Source organism: Eulemur rufifrons, chromosome 6 (genome assembly GCF_041146395.1).
Source record: "Eulemur rufifrons isolate Redbay chromosome 6, OSU_ERuf_1, whole genome shotgun sequence".
Classification (NCBI taxonomy): Eukaryota; Metazoa; Chordata; class Mammalia; order Primates; family Lemuridae; genus Eulemur; species Eulemur rufifrons.
In genome coordinates, this window is record NC_090988.1 from 49,687,672 (window position 1) to 49,705,991 (window position 18,320).

The following is an 18,320-nucleotide window of genomic DNA, read 5'->3' on the forward strand; positions in this document are numbered from 1 at the left end:
ATGAAGAAGAAGGCTGAGGCCCAGAGAGGGGTAGCTACTCGCCCAAGGTCACACAGCGAGGCCCAGGATGCACCCAGACCTCCCGATTCCCAGCCCTGGGCTCACGAGTCTGGGGTTCTCGAAACGCCAGAGTGCAAGGCTCCCCTACCCCCGCCCCAGCACACACGCTCCCAGCCCTCTTACCTCCTGGACCCCAGTGGGCCCTGACTCAGAGCTGGCTCCTGGGCGGGGCGCTCAGGCCCGGCAGGACTAGGCTGGGCCGGGCTAGGTCAGGGCGGGTCCTCTGCTCCCCTCAGGTTGGGGACGCCCTCCGCCTGGTCCCAGATGGGAGGGATGCTGCTTCCACTGCAAAGTCCAATCTTCTCACCCTGCTCTGCATAAACCTGTATGTACCCAGGGAGCCAAACTGTGCGACGCGGCCGCGGGGCTGCGGGACGAAGCGGGGGAGGGGCGAGGTGCGGGAAACGGGGCGGAGCCGGAGCGGGGGCCACCCCGGGAGCCGCCACTCGGACCGCGTCCCCTTTAAGGCCAGCCGGCCTGAGCGCCGGCAAGGGCGGGACGGGGCGCCGGGCGGCTTGCCGCAGTGCCTCCTGGGAGATGGAGTTCGAGCTCCGGGACGCCGAGCGGCAAAGGGCCCAGGAAGAACTACAAGTCCCGCGACGCAGCGCGCGGGCCGCGGGCCGCCACACCCCTGGGCCGGGCTCCGGCCCTCCGCCCGCCTCGCACAGCTGCGCTGGCCGCCCGCGGAGGGGAGGCTGCAGAGCGAGGGCAGGAGGTGGGTGCGGCGCGGCCGGGGGCGCGGGGATCGGGGACTACCGGTGATGGGATGCGGGCCCATCTGGGCACCTGTCCTAGCATGAGAGGTCATCTACCCAGCCTTGCCGTTCTCATCTGTGAAATGGGGTTGGCAACGCTTGCGGGGGAGGGGACCCGTTTCGGGGAGAAGAGAGCCAGAGGGGGCAGACCTGTAAGAGGGGGACGGAGCTGGTGGGAGGAGCCAGGGGGAATGGTGATGGAAAAGCCCGGATAACGAGGGTCGGGGGCTGTGGGAGGAGTCTTTGGTGGGTGGGGCAAGGAGGGGTGGAGTCTCTAGGTGAGAAGCGGGGCACGGGTCAGGTCCCAGAGGGGGCTCAAGGGCTGGGGAGTGGGTGCCGAAAAGCCAAGGAGGCAAGCCTGGGTTGGATTGGATGAAGGGGCCGAAAAGCATTGGGGAAGGAAGGGCGGAGGCACAAAGATGAAAGGGACCCCTCCCAGCTCTGGAGAGCCTTGGGTGGGCGGCGCTGTGGCGGTGTGGGCAAGGGGTGCCCGAGTGGGCGAGGGCCTGTGGATGCACAGAACACTTTTCCGTTCTTTGTGACTAGAAATAAAGAGCCCATCCCTTGAGCTCAGTGCGTCACATATATGATCTCATTCAACTTTCACGCCCTGTAAAGTCGTCACCATATGTGTTTACAGGTGAGGAACATGAGACTCAGAAAAGTGAAGTGACTTGCCCAAAACGACTCAGGACCCCTTACTTCAAAGACTTTCCTTTTTCCCCCCACACTGCACTCAAGGGAGCCAGAGGTTTAGTGTGGAGTGGGTGGCAGGGAAGAAACCAAAGTTTTGATGCCCTGCCCTTTGCGGGATGTCTGACAGGACTAGTTCCCCCAACCCTTCCAAATGCCAACCTATATGGCAACCTTCCTGTAGTATTGTGAGGATGAAGTGAGGACATGGATTTAAAAGCCCATGTTTATAAATTATCATTCTTGGGAGGGATAATTGGAAGAAAGTCCGAAGACAGTCGGAAGAAAGTAGGTGAAGTGGGGTGCTTGTGCCTGAAGAAAACCACAAGATGAAGCATGAGAGTGAGCTAAGAGGGTGAAAGAAAACTCTGGAAGAGGATGGGGGATGGTGGTGGTTGTTGGGGGTTGCACCAGGTGAAAGAATACATTGCTGTGCAAGGAGGAAGGTCATGCCAGGTCTAGTGTTGTCCTTCCTCCAGCCCACCTTTCCTCTTTTGCCCCAGTGGGCAGCTCTTTCCAGGGTCCCTGTGTGTCAGCTGAATGTAGGAAGCAACTTTTCTCTCTTCCCGTGTGGATGTGGTGGTAATGGAGCCGCCTGTGGGCTTCTTGGAGATATGGACTGGGCAAGACAGGGTTAAAGATACAGCAGTTGGGTATGGGAAGGTCAGGAAGGGGGGGGGAAGGACAGTACCTCTACACAGTCCCCTGGACTGTGAGCCAAAGATCCCTTATCCTGGTGGTTTGATGTAGGTGGAGAAGTCTCCAGTTTACTGAAAGACGCCTTATGCATGCTGAGCATCATCTTCTTGAAGTTTACCCAGCCATGCTCTGTCCATTCCCCTGCACCGTGGGAACTCTCCTTGCATTTGCTTCCAGGTGATCACATGGGTCTTGCCCCAAGCCTTAGATTCCAAACTGAAAATTCAAGAGAGCATTTCAAAATAAAAAGTTTTTAAAATCCAGAAGAGGGTGATAAATTTTCCTATTTGTAGATGACAGTCAGTCTGGGGTGGGGAAAATGTATCTGTCTAAACAGGGGAAGAGATTTTTTCCTCTTCCCCTATTCTGCCTGCTTCTGTGGATATAGAGAGAGGCAATCCCAGCCCCAACAGAGGGACCAGGCACCCATCTACATAAGTAAAGTTGGCTGGGGTAAGCAGTGAGCATAAAATGCTCTGGAAATACACAGAAGGAAGGAAGGAATTCCAGCTGAGGAGCCTGGGAAATGAATGGGATTTTCCTTTGCAATCTAGGCAGAGGGGATGGCAGATGCCAAATTGCAGAGGTAGGAGAAGGACTGGCATGGTTGGTCTATTAAGTAGGGATATAATAGTATCTACTTCATCTATGAGATTAAAAGAGATTAACATGCCTAAAGTGCCTGGCACAGTAGTAACTGCTCAATAAATGTTAGCCATTGTTATTACTGTTGTGGTGGTTATTGTTAGGGTCATGATCATCTGCCCAGGAGTTGGCCTAGGGCAGTACAGCTGGTAAGTGGCAGAGCATGATTCGATACAGGCTCAGGTAACACCAAACACCATGCACTGTCCTCTACCCCACACAGCCTCTCTCATTCCTGGTGCCCATCCGCAACATTTCTGAGGCCCAGAAGTGGCCCCTATTTGTGAACTTTCTCAGTGAGCCACGATGAGAGTTTCTTTCCTGCTGTGGTAGCAGAGACTCTGGGTTTGGGATGAGGCAGGAAAAACAAGGCCTGAACAACCATCTTCTCCCAGCATGGATCTCAGCACAGAACACAAGCAGGCCCAGTGGTGTGGTTTCTCTGGGTGATGGGTGGGTCTGTCTATAGAGACCACCCAGGTTTAAATTCTAACTCCTCTACCAATTCTTTGAGCCATTTTTGCTTGGCCCTGGTTGGCATCCTAACCCTCCAAAACTCAGTTGGAGAAGAAAATTATGAGCTTTCACTGGCTTCTTAATAGCAGTAATAAATCTGTAATTTATTGAGTCTGGCTATTTATTGGGGTCTGGCATTTGACTGGAACTTTACATCTATGGCCCTATGTGAGGGAAGTGTTCTTTTCTTCTCCCTTCTTTCAAAATATAAATTTTTACAAATTTTCAAGCCTACAGAAAAGTTTAAAGTAGCCCTTCACCTAGATGCATCAACTCACACTTTGTCAATTTTGCTTTACACACACACACACACACACACACACACACTTTTTTTTTTTTTTTGGCCAAAGTATTTAAAAGTAAGTTACAGATGTCTTGACACTTGACCCCTAAATTCTTCAGCATGCATCTCCTAATAATGACATTCTCCTACATAATTCCATTGTCATACCTAAGAAAATTAGTAATAAGTCAGTATTACCTAATATAATCATTGTTATTCACATTTTTCCAATGGCTCAAAAGTATTTCCTCTAGTTTTTGGTTTTTAAAATCAGATCCAGTCAAGATTCACATATTGCATTTGATTATATCTCTTTAAGCAACTCATTTAATCTAAATATTATAGAGCCCCACCACCTGTTTAAATATGTTCAATTAGTTCATGAGTGATTAGATTCAGGTTGGTTTTGACTTTTTGGCAATATGTGTACTTCTTATTGCATCACATCAGGAGGCGTATGATGTCAGGGTCTTACTATCCATGAATACTAAATTTGATTATTGGTTCTGATCCCTCCATTGTAAGGGTAAATTTCCCCCCCTTGTAATTAATAAGTAACCGATGGAGTGATTCTTTGAGGCTGTTGTAATTGTGTATTCCTGATAACCTTTCACTCCGCATCCACTGATAATCCGTGCCTGAATTGCAACACTGAGGGTCACAAATTGGTAATTTTCTAATTCTGCCATTCCTTCTATATTTATTACCTGGTATTCTTTTTATAGAATAAATTTTTTCTCTCTTTCTTACTCCCTCTCTCCTTCTCTCCCTGTTTTTTCTTTTTGGAGTAACGTTATGGACTCAGGATTTTTTTTTTTTAATTCAATGTGCTGTAATCATTCTTTTTGGTACTCAAATTATTACAGATTTGGCCAGTGGGAGTCCCTTGAGGCCAGCTCCTGCGTTCTTCTGACAGGACCTCATTAGTCTTTGATTGCTTCTTTGCTATCTGGCAAAGAAGTTGCAGGCTTACCTTGAACTTTTCCTGTAAAAGTCCTGGAATCATCAATTTCTCGAGGAAGCCCTGGTTTCTTTTAGAGGAGATAACATTTAGAAACCAAGATCCGGGGCCTGGTGTGCTCATTGCTGCTGGGTGTCATTTCTGGGCCCTTTGAGTGAGCAAAGCTAGGAAATGATAGATGATAGATAATTATCATTACGTGGGTTTATTGTTACACTTGGTCCCCATTGATAGTGCAAAAAGGGTAGACTGCTTGGGAAGTCGTTTCATGATAGAAGTAATGTAATTCATTATGGAAGTGGCAGTAATGTAGGAAAACAGGAAATTGCACAGAAAAGAGCCCATGCCTACTCCAGGGCTCCATAAATGTACAGACTGTTAGCTAGGACCTCTGTGGCTAAGTACAGCTTCCTGCTGAAGACTTCAGGGACTGGTTCTCCGAAAGGTGTCCAAACTGGAACTCCTAGGGGCCATGATTCTGAGGTCAAGAATGCACATGAAGCCCTGGGTAAGGGATTCATGTTCTCTGACTCTGGTTTAGGTTGTCTGTGAAATAAAGATCATGTGATCTGTCCTGCCTGGGTCACAAGAGTTGTTGTAAGGATCAGTATATATTTTTTAAATTGGTAATCAGTCTCTTCAACACATTTATTACAAAATTCCTTCTCTTTTTCATTTTAATACCACAGTTTGAAATGTCATTGCTTTATGATCTGATTTAATACATTACACAGATATCTCCTCTTTTTCAAATATTCTTTCAGGTTATCACTTATCAATTCTTCCAAATTAAGATTTTGATTTTTTTAATACTATATGAAAAATACTACTGGGATTTGGATTAGGACAGCATAACAACTGTAATTAAATTTAGATTAGAAGAACAAATTTAAGATCTTTTGTCTTCCTCTCAGAAGCATCACAGGTCTCTATTCAAATTCTATTTATGCTTCATAAAATGTCATAGCTTGTGTTACTGGAGGGGGCACAGGCTTTGGAGAGAAACTTCACTTGGAATTCTGCCTTTGCCACCTCTAGCTGCGTGATCTTAAGCAGCTGTCTTCTCCACTTTGCATTTCAGTTTTATAATCCTAAAAATTGAGATGATAATCAAACCTACCTCAAACCAGCATCAGTATGGCATTTTAGTTAAATAATCTACAGGAAGATGCCTCATAGCTTAGGGCATGTCGTAGGTGCTCAGGAAATGTTGATTCTCTCTGGCACCTGGTCTTTATGTAGGTCAGAATCAAATGGAGATGGCAGGTGTGAGAGCACCTGGTAAAAGGTAGGAGGGGGACAAACGACAGAACTCCATGGGCCTTGGCTGCTGAATGCCCAAAGAGCAGTGTCCTCAGAACACAAACTTTGCAGTCACACAGGCCTAGGCTTGAATCCTGGCTCTGCCACTGCTTTGGGCACGTTAGCTAACGTCACTGAGTCTCAGTTTCTCCTCTAAAGTAAAGTGGAGGGAATGCCTTGGAGTAGTATTGTGGAGCTTAAATGAGCTAGTATGCTGTATGTAACGCACCTAGCACGGTACATAGGAAGTTCTCATCAAGCATCAGCTGTTTCCCTCGTGAGGCCTGCAGGGGCGGTGGGTGCCCACACATAGTTTTCAAGTAGGACTTTCGGAGCAGTGTCTTGGCTGCCTTTCCTTGCAGGACTTCCCCTCTCAAAGATTTCTGATTTCTGTGTCACAATTAACAGGTTGCGACTGGCATTGTCCTCTCGCTGGTGCCAGGCTGGGCACCCTCTCATTTCAGCTGCAACGCCAGGTGCCCAGGTGCCATGGCCTCCCTGCCTGGTCAGGTGGTCTGAGGGACAGCCTGGCATAGTCTCCTGGTTTGACACCAGTGGTTTTCTCAGGGAGGCAGGTGGGGCTGATTTTTTTCTCTGGTTCTTTTCAAGTTGAGAGGCAGACCGGAACTTTAGATTTACAGCTTGGAAAGTCTCTAAGAAAAATTATTCATTCAGACACAGCAGTGGGCATTTCTTTTATCTTCTACTTCTTGGTTCAGTTTGCAAGCCCATTCGCCTTTTCGAATCTGGCTTTTAAAAACCTTGCTTTTTGTGTTTTGCTGCTTTATCTTTAGACATCAGGAGTTGCTATTGAAGTGGAAAGGTTCACACCTCTCAGTGGACTTGCCCTGTGCCAGCTCTGGAGGGCCTCTGGGCCATCCTGGGGTCTGTCCCCCATCCTCAGATGTGAGTGGGAAGAGCCCCAGGCCAGCTGTGGACAACCCCTATCTGGTCAGGACAGAGAATAAGGGGGTGTATGCTCTCTTGCTCATACTGGGGCCCCATGGTGGGAAGGGGAATGAGCAGAGGTGTTGGGCTCAGACCTGGGCTAAGATCCCAGCCCCTCCAGTGACTGGCTGTGCAACCTTGGGCAGTCTCTTATCCTTTCTGGGCCTCAGTGTCCTCATCTATAGAATGGAGATGATAATAGTATTATAGGGGGCTTTTTTGGCTGGGCTACAAATTAAATTGACATAAGACCAATTAACAGGATAAAAACCATTTTAATTACATGGAGTCACACAAAGACATGAGACTCAAAGAAGGGCCAGATAATTGAAGTTTCTGTAGCATCCTGAGCTACAGAAAGGAACAGGGGCTCAGGGCTTCTGGAGGGAGGTGGAGACGAATTATGGGAGGGTGAGGGGAGAAACTGTGGTGAATGAAGGTTGCCTTGTTATGCAGATAAGTCTCTCAGGTGGTAACATTTGTTTCAGAGCAGCGCTCTTCCTGGTACAGATACCTTTACTAATGAAAAGTTTTTTGGGTTTTTTTGTTTTGGTTTTGTGGTTTTGTTTTTTTGAGACAGGGTCTCGCTCTGTCACCCTGGATAGAGTGCAGTGGCGTCATCACAGTTCACTGCAGCCTCAAACTCCTGGGCTCAAGCGATCCTCCTGCCTCCGCCTCCCGAGTAGCTGGGACTACAGGTGTGCTCCATGACGCCCCGATAAATTTTCTATTTTTAGTAGAGACGGGGTCACACTCTTGCTCAGGCTGGTCTCAAACTCCTGAGCCCAAGTGATCCTCCTGCCTTGGCCTCCCAGAGTGCTGGGATCACAGGTGTGAGCCACTGAGCCAGGCTGAAAAGTTCTTGTATACATATAAATTTCCTTTACAAAGAGCAGCTTTTCAGAGCTACTTCTGTGTCTGCAGTTTCTCAAAATAACTCGGAATAATCAATATGCCAAAGAGGTATATTTTAAGGTAGTATATTCTGATCTCCTGCAGTCGTATTTTGGGGTGGTGTGTCCTGAGCCCCAACAGTAGCTATCTCACAGTGTGGTTGTGAATACTTTGAGGTAATGAATAGACAGCATTTAGCACAATAGTATATTATTCTCTGTACTTTTCTGTATATTTTTATTAAACATAAATAAAATGCCACAGACTTTATGAAGCATGGTGAAAGCAGGAGGCGTGAGCTCAGTATTGGTAGCTGTGGTCTTGCCGAGCAAGCTGCACATCAGTGTTTAAAAAGGCTGCTTCAGGGCCCCTCAAACTTTTTGAAGCTCTAAAGCCTTTTGTGGCTGTTACAAGCCTCAGCAGCTGTGGGAACAGAATGAGCTCTCCGCTCACTGGCTGTGCGTCCTGGGCAAGTCACCAGTCTTTCCGAGTCTCAGTTTCCTCATCTGCCAAAGGAGGGAGAATGATGCCTACTTTGTAGGACTGCTGTGAGAACTAAAAGGGCCGATGAGTGTAAAGGCCTTGGATGTAGTAAAAGGCTCAGTAAATATGTGTTCCCTCCCTCTCTCAGTCTAAAAGAAAAAAAAAAACTGTTTCATTTATTCTCACATCAATACTCTGACACCAAATGTGTGGGGCCCCTCACTTCAATTCTGACACTATCTACCTGGAGTTAGCACAGAGCCCCACAGGTTAAAGGCTCAGTCCCACAAGACTGCCCCCCACTTCAGATGCCAACTGCAAGTCTTGGTTGTCACCTGTGCTTCTGACCGACTGGCTATAAATTGGAGGTTCCAACCACCCTCTCCTCAAGTTTAATAAGCTAGAACGGCTCACAGAACTCAGGAAAACAGTTTGCTTACTGGATTACCTACCAGTTTATTACGAAAGGAACACCCAGATGGAAGAAATGCATAGAGTAGGATGTGGGGAAAGGGGCCCCCAGCTTCCATGCTCTCTTGAGGCCTGCCACCCTCCTGGCACCTCCATGTGTTCACCAACTTGGAGGCTCTCAGAACTTTGTCATTTGGGGGTTTTGTGGAGGCCTCATTATGTAGACATGATTGATTAAATCACTGGCCATTGGTGATCAAGTTAATTTCTTATCCCTCTCCCTCCCTGGAGGTCAGGGAGTAGAGGAGGGGGTGAAAGTTCCAACCCTCTGATGACATGGTTGGTTCCTCTGGCAACCAGCTCCCATCCTTAGGGACTCTCCAAAAGTCATGTCATTAACATAAACTCAGATGTGGTTGAAAGGTGCTTGTTATGAATAACAAGATGTTCCTTTCAACTTTATTTCTGGAACTGGGGACAAAACCAATTATTATAACAAAAGACGCTCCCATAGCTCTTATCACTTACAAGGGTTTTAGGTGCCCTGGCCAAGAGCTGGGAACAAAGATCAAATGAATATTTTGTATTATATCACAGTATATCACTCCCTGCTGTCCCACCCCCCATAGCACTAGCACCTACTGTGTGCTAGGCAGTGAATATGCAGGCATGAGACGTGTGGTTGCTCTCAGAGAGTTCACAAACTAGGCAGTGGTTTTTAAAAAAATTTCATCACAACTCTTAGTATGAAGATACATTTTATATCATGATCCAGTTCACACACACATAACCTAAAACAAAGTTTCAGAATAATATATATGACTGATCACAATCCACTCACTGTATTGACTTCATGACTTACTAATAGGACACAACCTTCATTTTTTTCTAGTTTATGGAGGCATCATTTACATACAGTAAAATTTACGCTTCCTAGGTATACTGTTATATGAATTTTGACAACCTTTATACAGACATTTGACCACCACTGCATCAAGATAGAGAATATTTCCATCACTCCACAATATTGACTTGTGCTTATTTGTAGCCAGTCTCTTCTCCCCAACCCAGGCCCCGGAAAACCACTGATCTAATTTCTGTCTCTACAGTTTTACCTTTTCCAGAATGTTATACACATAGAATCATGCAGCACATAACCTTCTGTGGCTTCTTTCACTTAGCATCGTGCTTTTGAAAGTCATCTGTGTGCTGCTGTGTGTTAATATTAGTTCCTTTATATTGCTGAGTCATATTCCATTGTATGGATGTGCCACAATTTATCTATTTACATTTTAGTTGTTTCCAGGTTTGGGCAATTATGAATAAAGCTGCTGTAAATATTCACATACAAGTTTTTGCATGGACATATGTGTCCATTTCTCTGGGATAAACATCTAGGAGTGGGATCACTGTGGGTCAGGTGGTAACTGTATGCCAAACTATTTTCCACGGTGATTATACAATTTTTATTCTCACCAGCAACATCTGAGAGTTTCAGTTGCTCCGTGTGTACTCACCAGCATTTAGTATTGTCAGATTTTTTTATGAGTCACTTTAATGTAGTAGTATCTAATTGTGGTTTTAATTTTCATACTCTAATGATGTGGGGCATCTTTTCATGTGATTGTTAGTCATCTGTATATCTTCTTTGGTAGAGTATCTGTTAGATCTTTTCCCATTTTTCACTTGGGTTGTTTTCTTACTGAGTTTCAAGAGTTGTTTATATAGTCTCATTAACAATGCGATAGGTGTTCTGCAAATATTTTCTCTCAGTCTGTATCTTATTCTTTCATTTTCTTAAGTGTCTTTTAAAGAGCAGAAGTTTTTCATTTGGATGGAGTCTAGCTTATCAATTATTTTATGGTTTGTTACTAGATAGGTAGAGTCCTATCCAGGAAATCTTTGCCTAACCCAAAGTCACAAAGATTTTCTCCTAGGTGTTATATAGTTTTAGATTTTACATTTAGTCTGTGACCCATTTTGAATTAGTTTTCCATATATGATGCAAGAGACGAATCCAGGCTCCCTTATTCCCCCGTATGGGTGTCCAGTGATCTGCACCATGATAAAGCCAGGGAGGAGGGCCATGTGCACAGCAGCTCCCTGCACAATGGAACGGTGAGTGCTGCATGGTACCAGGGAGCCTAAGAGGAGATCTGTTGACCTAGTGGAGATCTGGGGACAGCCTTACAGAGGCAGTGACTCACAGGCTGGGCCTGAAAAGTGGACAGGAGAGAAGGTGGAGGAGGTAGAAAGGGTGGTGGTATAGGGAGAGCAAAGGCAGTGCAGGTGACAGCGTGAGGGAGACTCGGTGATGTCTGGAGTACCAGAGCCTGGAGTGCGTGGAGTGCAGGGTTAGAGAGGAGAGGGGAAGAGCAAGGTGGTCTGGGCAGGGAGTGGTGCTTCAGGAAGGTCAGTCCACAGATGGAAATGGAAGGTGGGCAGAAGGGAACTGAGCGAGGATGTCGGGTGTAGAGGGAGTGGGGATGGGCCTGAGCCCTGGGAGCAGCTATAGGATGGGTTCCAGCAGACAGAGTCAAGACAAAGCGTGGGGCTGAGAAGTCAGGGCTGCCTCCCCAGTCTTGGGCCCAGGCAGTTGGGTGGCTGCAAAGAACTCACAGCAGGTTTAGGGCAGAGGAGTTCTGCGTTAGGCTTCTGTACCTGTGGATATCCAGAAGGAGGTGGCCGGGAGGCAGCTGGGTACACATGGGGGCTGTAGCTCAGAGGTGTTCATTCATCACCACCTGACTGCAAACCCTCCATCACACTCATAAGCTCCTCAGCCCCCAGGGGTGCCAGTTCCCGCCCCTGGTGTCATGTCATTTCACAACAGGGCCTGTGGATTTACAATGATGGACACCGTGGCCCTGCAACTAGAAAAGAGGGGCTTGGAGGACTGAGCTCTGTGACTCAGTAGGAATGGAGAGAACACCGCAGAGCCCCCTGGCCAGCCTCTGCCCCAGCTGCCTGTGTGACCCTGTGCTGCTCTCCCCAGACAAATGACCGGGAGCCACAACGTCATGGAAGGAGCAAGAAAGCAGGTGCTCTGCTGCTTTTGCCGGCAGAGAAATAGGAGTTTGGGCACCCACCCAGGGGTCTGCGGGAATGCCCTGTAGCTACTGACCTGCAATGGAGCAGCAATGCTCCAAGCACATCCCCACTAATGCACAGAGGAGGTGTGGGTCTGCCCAGCTGTCAGGAAAGGCAGCCCAGCCTCTCTGATGCCTGATCCTGCCCTTTCTGTGAAGCTGAGCCACTTCACAGAGCCTGGGCCTGGAACCCAGTGTTGGGGGGGCAGAGGTTTAAGGAGAAAGAGAGACTGAAAACTAGAACACGCACATGACTATTTAGAAAGAAAAGGGGTTGGAGGAGACTAGAGTACTGGGAAGAGGGAAGCAGGGAGGAAAAAGAAAATTCTGGAATGAGTAAGGGGGTGACCCACTCCTGAGTCCGGCTTCAGCCTGGGCCCTCTGGAGAGAGAACTGGCCAGATCTGCCCTGCACCCCAGCACCCTACCCAGCTGCGGCTCCCTCCCTGCAGTTGGCCGCCCTCCCTGCTGGGCCTCCCCACTGTCTCGCAGCCCATCTGCTCCAGGCTTCTGCTGACAAGCCTTTGTAACTTCATCATGGGCGTGGTTCTCTTCAAACACTCCAGATGGTTAATGCCTGTCTGCAGTATCGAAGTGCCCCTTTCGCCTGGGAAGGAATTGCGAGGGTCCCCACCCCAGAGTTGAGCAGGGCAGCCGAGCATCTCCCACACCTGGCATGGCCCCCATCCTCTGAGAAAAAGGGGGCCTCAGTGCAATCAGCCTCTTCAGAAGGCAGACATGTTGAGAAGTGCTTGCCACCTCTGCTGGGTGATTTTGGGGAAGTGCCCCTCTCGGGCCTCTGTTTCCCCATCTGGACAGTAAGCTTACTTGGCAGGATGATTCTTGATGAGCCAGGATTCATTCCTGACCTGGTCCCACAGCTCTTCCTATATCTGTCTTGTCACTGAGCCTTCAGTGTCTCTTGTCTCCCCCACCAGCCTCAAGGGCAGCCATTCCTCTTGGTGTCCCCACCTGCTGCTCTAGGGAAAGACTGCTGAATCCTTTCTGCAGGGTGACTCTTGGGAAAGTATCATGTTGGAATCTGAGAGGGTATATCCCCTCCTTTCTAGAACCTTCGTTGAAGGAGACTCACCAGCCGTAGACACTGGCAGCTGGGATCAGCGGGGGCTGTGGTAAGGAGTGGGTAGCGTGCCCTTAGGAGGGTGCTCTGGGCAGAGTCCCGCATTTGCCCTGACCTTGCTGCCAGTCTCAGAGAAGGGTGGAGTGCCATCGTGACAGGCAAGGACAGTCCACCAGGAGCCAAGGAGCCAAGAACATATTCATGGCAAGGAAAGTTGGCCCGGGAGTATTGAGAGTCTTGAAAGGACTGCTATTTGGAATCCAGAGAGCCGAGTGACCCATCATGGGCCTGCTAAATAGATGGAAATGGCACTAACACAGCCATTCATTGAGAAAAATAATTAAATTCAGAGGCAGCATTGGTACAATAGAAGGAGCCCTGGGCTTGGAGCACCTGCTTTCCTGCCCCAACCTTGAGATTTTCAGAATATTTATTAAGTAGGTAGAGTGTACCAATCTTTGGCTAGTAAGAATTTACACATCTTTCTTTTGTATAAAGGGACCTGAGTTTGAATCCTGACAAGGCACTTCGCCTCTCTCAGCAAGGGGCATGAATCCTGGCAAGTTTTCCTCCTCTGCACAGCAGGGATGGATGACGGTATTGTCCATGTCAAAGACGATACAACTACTATGTAAGCAAATACCTGTGAAAACACGTAGTATAGCTTTCAGTCCAGGCACACTCCTTTCTTCCTGTAGACCAGGGGTTCTCTATTCTAACTGAACATTCAGAATTACCAAGGAGCTCTTTATTTATTTTTTTTTTTTATATTTTATATTTTATTATCAAGGGCAATGTGTGTTAGAAATCAATGAATTTATTTAAAAAGAGACTCCAAGGAGCTCTTTAAAAATACCACTGCTAGGGCCATGATCCAGACCAATTAAAAGAGAATCCCTTGGGGGGTGGGACTCAGGCTTTGGGATTTTTTGTTTTCTTTCTTCTTTTTCTTTTTTAACTCCCCAGTGAATCTAATGTGCTGTATACAGTGTGGCAATTATCACCCATTGATCAGATATTAATTCATTTCAACCCCAAGGAGTATAGGCTTGATCTACAATAAAGCATTAAGAACCATGACTACCCAGATATAGTTGAGTAATCGTCATTTCTCATTTGTCTCCCTCTCTAGGACTACTTCCTAGCACCCCAGCCTCCTGCCATGTCTGACCCCATCACGCTGAACGTCGGGGGGAAGCTCTACACCACCTCACTGGCAACCCTGACCAGCTTCCCTGACTCCATGCTGGGTGCCATGTTCAGCGGGAAGATGCCCACCAAGCGAGACAGCCAGGGCAACTGCTTCATTGACCGTGATGGCAAAGTGTTCCGCTATATCCTCAACTTCCTGCGAACCTCCCACCTGGACCTGCCCGAGGACTTCCAGGAGATGGGCCTGCTCCGCAGGGAGGCCGACTTCTACCAGGTGCAGCCCCTGATTGAGGCCCTGCAGGAGAAGGAGGTGGAGCTCTCCAAGGCCGAGAAGAATGCCATGCTCAACATCACTCTGAACCAGCGTGTGCAGACGGTCCACTTCACTGTGCGGGAGGCACCCCAGATCTACAGCCTCTCATCCTCCAGCATGGAGGTCTTCAACGCCAACATCTTTAGCACCTCTTGCCTCTTCCTCAAGCTCCTTGGCTCCAAGCTCTTCTACTGCTCTAATGGCAACCTCTCCTCCATCACCAGCCACTTGCAGGATCCTAACCACCTGACTCTGGACTGGGTGGCCAATGTAGAGGGCCTGCCGGAGGAGGAGTACACCAAGCAGAACCTCAAGAGGCTCTGGGTGGTGCCCGCCAACAAGCAGATCAACAGCTTCCAGGTCTTCGTGGAGGAGGTACTGAAAATCGCTCTGAGTGATGGCTTCTGCATCGATTCTTCTCACCCACATGCTCTAGATTTTATGAACAATAAGATTATTCGATTAATACGGTACAGGTAAAAGGACCCCCAGCAACACTGGAGAGGGGAAGTCCCAAGAAGCTTACGTCAGCCAAGGTCTTGGCGAGAGTCTCGCCAGTAGCGTGAGGCAGGGTACCATACTAATCTGTACTAATTGCATAGCAGGACTTGATTCCCCCGTGATGAAGTCCACCTTTTGGAATCCACATGTCCTCCGAGCAGAACTACCTTTTTTCTTGCCATTTTGAGCTGGAGATGGGCAGTTTATTATGACAAGTGAAGAGTCAGCTGGTGGGTACTAAAAGAGGCTACAGGAGGACTTTCTGGCCAGGACAAAGGAGCAGCAGTTTTCTTATGGGCTCCATCTCTCTTTGCACCACTAGCCAGTGCTGCATTTACCCATCTGTGAAAAGGGCATGGGACGAGAACTAGAGGCTCCCTTTGGTCTCCCAGAACATGAAGTGCACAGTGGTCCCCATCACACCTGCTCTTCCCTCCCTCGGTTGCATCCAGAACCTTGGACTTGTTTGCACAGGGGCGACCGTGTTTGGCTGGCTTGGAACGCAGTGTGTTCTCAGAGCTCTGTCAGTGTCCCCACCGCGGGAGAGAGCTGAGCTGTGTCGTGGTCCAGAGAAGGGGGCATCTGGGCAGGGTTCAGAAGGTGGGGCTGTCCCCCTCAACAGGGGCGAATCTAAGCATTTCTGGCTTCAGAAGTGGGCTGCTGTCCCTGCGAAGATATGAAAGTATCTGGAACCAGTGTGACACACTTCAGAATCCAGCCTGTTGCCTGACTTTCATAATCCTTTTCCCAAAAATTTGACGTATCATTGAAACAGGTCATTTTAAACAAATATATTATGGATTCTCAGGGTTGGAAAGTAATTCAACAATTGCTTGGTCCTCCCCTGCCCCAAGCACACGCCAGCACACGTGGGGGTCAGCACCTCTCCCTGAGCACCTCCAAGCAGTCACCTGTGCCTGCTTGTATACATCTGGTGACAGGAAGCTCGCCTTCCCCAGGGTGGTTCCTGCCATGGTTGGATGGTGCTGACTGTTAGAAAGTTCTTCCTTATATTGAGCCAAAATCTGTCCTGCCACTTCCATGTGCTGGATCTTGGTTGCAGACCTTCTTTCTCACCCAAATGTGTATCTTCACTTTCAGAATAGTCACCCTAAGAGGCCAGATGCTTGATCTGAAAATCGTTACTCAGAATTCGGATTCCCCTTTGGGATCAGTCTTCACAATCAAAGTTGGCTCGTTTCCATCCCCTGTCAGTCAGTCCCCTTTTGTTACAGCTTCACCTGGTTTGTGACCCCACTTCACCCACCTTCCCCACCAGCCATGGCTCCACATGCTTTCTGACCACTGTCTGCTGGAAGCCCCTGAAGACGTCCAGAGGAAAGAGACAGGATCTCCGCGGGCAGTGTGCAGCGAGGAGCCCAGGAGTGGTCCGAACCATAACACTGCCCTTGGAGTGAGTGTCCAGCCCCTAAGACGCTGTTCTCAGGGAGGGAGCCTTCCCCCGTAGTACTGTGTCCAGTTGTAACTAGCCCGCAGGTCTCCTTGGGGTGCCATCCAGGACAAGCAACCCTAAGCCACTGCTTCCTATCGGGTGATGAGCCATGCAGCCCTCCAAACTGCACATTATGATTCACCCCTGGAGTGTGGCCTTGGGAGTCCTATAGTCTTCCCCACTGGGCAGGGCCCTCAGACATAGCCAGGAAAGTCAGGTGACACAGGCACCCACGGAAGGTAGATCAAGGAAGGGGCTTCCCACAGTTATACCCTGTGAGTAGGAAGCTTGTGTGCTGGGCCGTGGGCAGGGCCAGATCTGTCAGGCAATAAAGGCCTTCCCCCCACCCCTACATTGAGACCCAGGAGTCTTTGTGACAGCTGTCCCAGGCCACCAGGCCAACATAACCTGGAAAAGCCCCTCAAGGAAAACCCAGTTAGACCAGGCAGCAAAAGCTATGACTACAACAAAACAATTCAAGGAAGAAATCTCATAAATCATCACTGCCCTTTTTTCTCTCCATAAAACTACTTTCACCATCTTGTGGTGCTTCCTAATTCAAGCAGCTTGACTTTAGAGAAATTACAGAACCTGTGAAGCCACTAACATGCTGTGTGACTTTGTGCAAGTCACTCACCTCACTGAGCCACCTCTGTTTCTTCATCTGTGAAATTGGCATAACAGTAATATGTAACCCTACCTACCTCACAGGACTGTTGTGAGGATCAAATGAAATAATGTATGTGAGAATACAGTATAAATGTTAAATGACTGTTACCATTTTGTGTCTGCTTAAAAGAGGGAAAAAACACCAGTCTTAAATCAGACTGGCTTGGGTTTGCATCCTGGCTGCATTTCTTGCTCTGTGACCTTGGACAAGTCACTGAGCCTCTCTGATTTGTTTCTTCATTGGGTAACATCCCCCCTCCTCCCACGTCATACCTTAAATGTGTTGGTATGTGTGAAAATTCCTAGCTAGGCCTGGCACATAGGAGCTCAGTAAGTGCTCGCTCTTACAGGAGGTAGTAACGGTGGACTCTTGTGCCAGGAACGGACAGTCCCAGGAAAGTACAGTTTAACCAGCCCTTTCAGAGCACTAGGTGTGCAGGCTCTGAACGTGGGAACAGCCACAAATAAGTTCAGCTACATTTGCCTGGGAAAAGGTCGGGGCTTCACACAGTGTGCCGTGGGAACCTAGGGAAAGAGGGCCTCAGATGGGGCTTTGTGGGGGGTCGAGCTGTGCCTTTGGGTAGGTTGGATTTTTTGAAAGAATAAGCAAGGAGGTCACCAGGGGTGCAGGGAACAGCCAGAGCAGGGAGCTGGCAGCCAGCCAGGGAGGGTGATCAAGGAAGGGTGTGCATTCACGCATCCCCACAGCACAAGGGGAGTGACAGGTTGTACGTTCAATGCAATCTCATTGCGCCCACGTCTAACTTAGGTGAGTTCAGCCATCTGCTCAGCAAAAATGTGAGAAAGGGAACAAACACTAAGCAGTGCCAGCAGCGCCATCCCAGCGCTCAAGTGAGTTAGAGTGGGCGTGAACTGGGCAGCAGAGATGTGCTTCCTGTCAGCCCCTCACCGCCCTGAGTGAGACCCAATGGCGATCTCACCCTTTATTATACAGCCCACGGCTTCTTCCCAGCTGAAGGGGCAATGTCAGGGACACAGCACTTGCTAGCTGTCTGTTCCTGCCCTAGGTGTGGTCCACGCATGCAGAGGGATGCTCAGAATGGGTGCTCAAGGGAACCGTAAGGCACCTTGCTACGACCACTTCATGAGGCCGTTGACACAAAACAGGGTCCCGAGTGCTTGGAAGCCAGCAGCAGCCACCACCTCAGACAGCATTCTGTGATCTCACACCCTGGGGACCTCCAAACGCCCTTTCCCCTTTTATGAAGGGCCAAGCCTCGTGACCCTGTTCTGCCTTTGGGCCAGAGCTCCCAGTGCAAGAGTGGCCAAGATCCCCCTTGTCCACACCTCAGACTTTGGAGCCCAAGATGCAGCCATTCTGTTTTATAAATTGCTGTGCAGCCTAAATTATATAGCATTTGTGTAACTGGCCACTTATTTGCCCCAAACTAC

The 18,320-nt window shown here is 48.7% G+C and overlaps 1 protein-coding gene across 2 annotated transcripts; it reads left to right on the plus strand.

Annotated features, from left to right (window-relative positions):
- Window positions 1-750: 750 nt before the first annotated feature.
- KCTD21 (potassium channel tetramerization domain containing 21) lies at window positions 751-16,963 on the plus strand. 2 transcript variants are annotated; one of them, XM_069469173.1, is made up of 2 exons: window positions 751-775; window positions 13,952-16,963. In XM_069469173.1, exon 2 carries the CDS (start codon window positions 13,982-13,984, stop codon window positions 14,762-14,764), a length of 783 nt encoding a protein of 260 aa, XP_069325274.1. In that variant the 5' UTR covers window positions 751-775; window positions 13,952-13,981; the 3' UTR covers window positions 14,765-16,963. The 2 variants fall into 2 exon arrangements, with proteins under 2 accessions (XP_069325274.1, XP_069325275.1); XM_069469174.1 differs by lacking the exon at window positions 751-775 and adding an exon at window positions 13,423-13,450.
- Window positions 16,964-18,320: the final 1,357 nt, after the last annotated feature.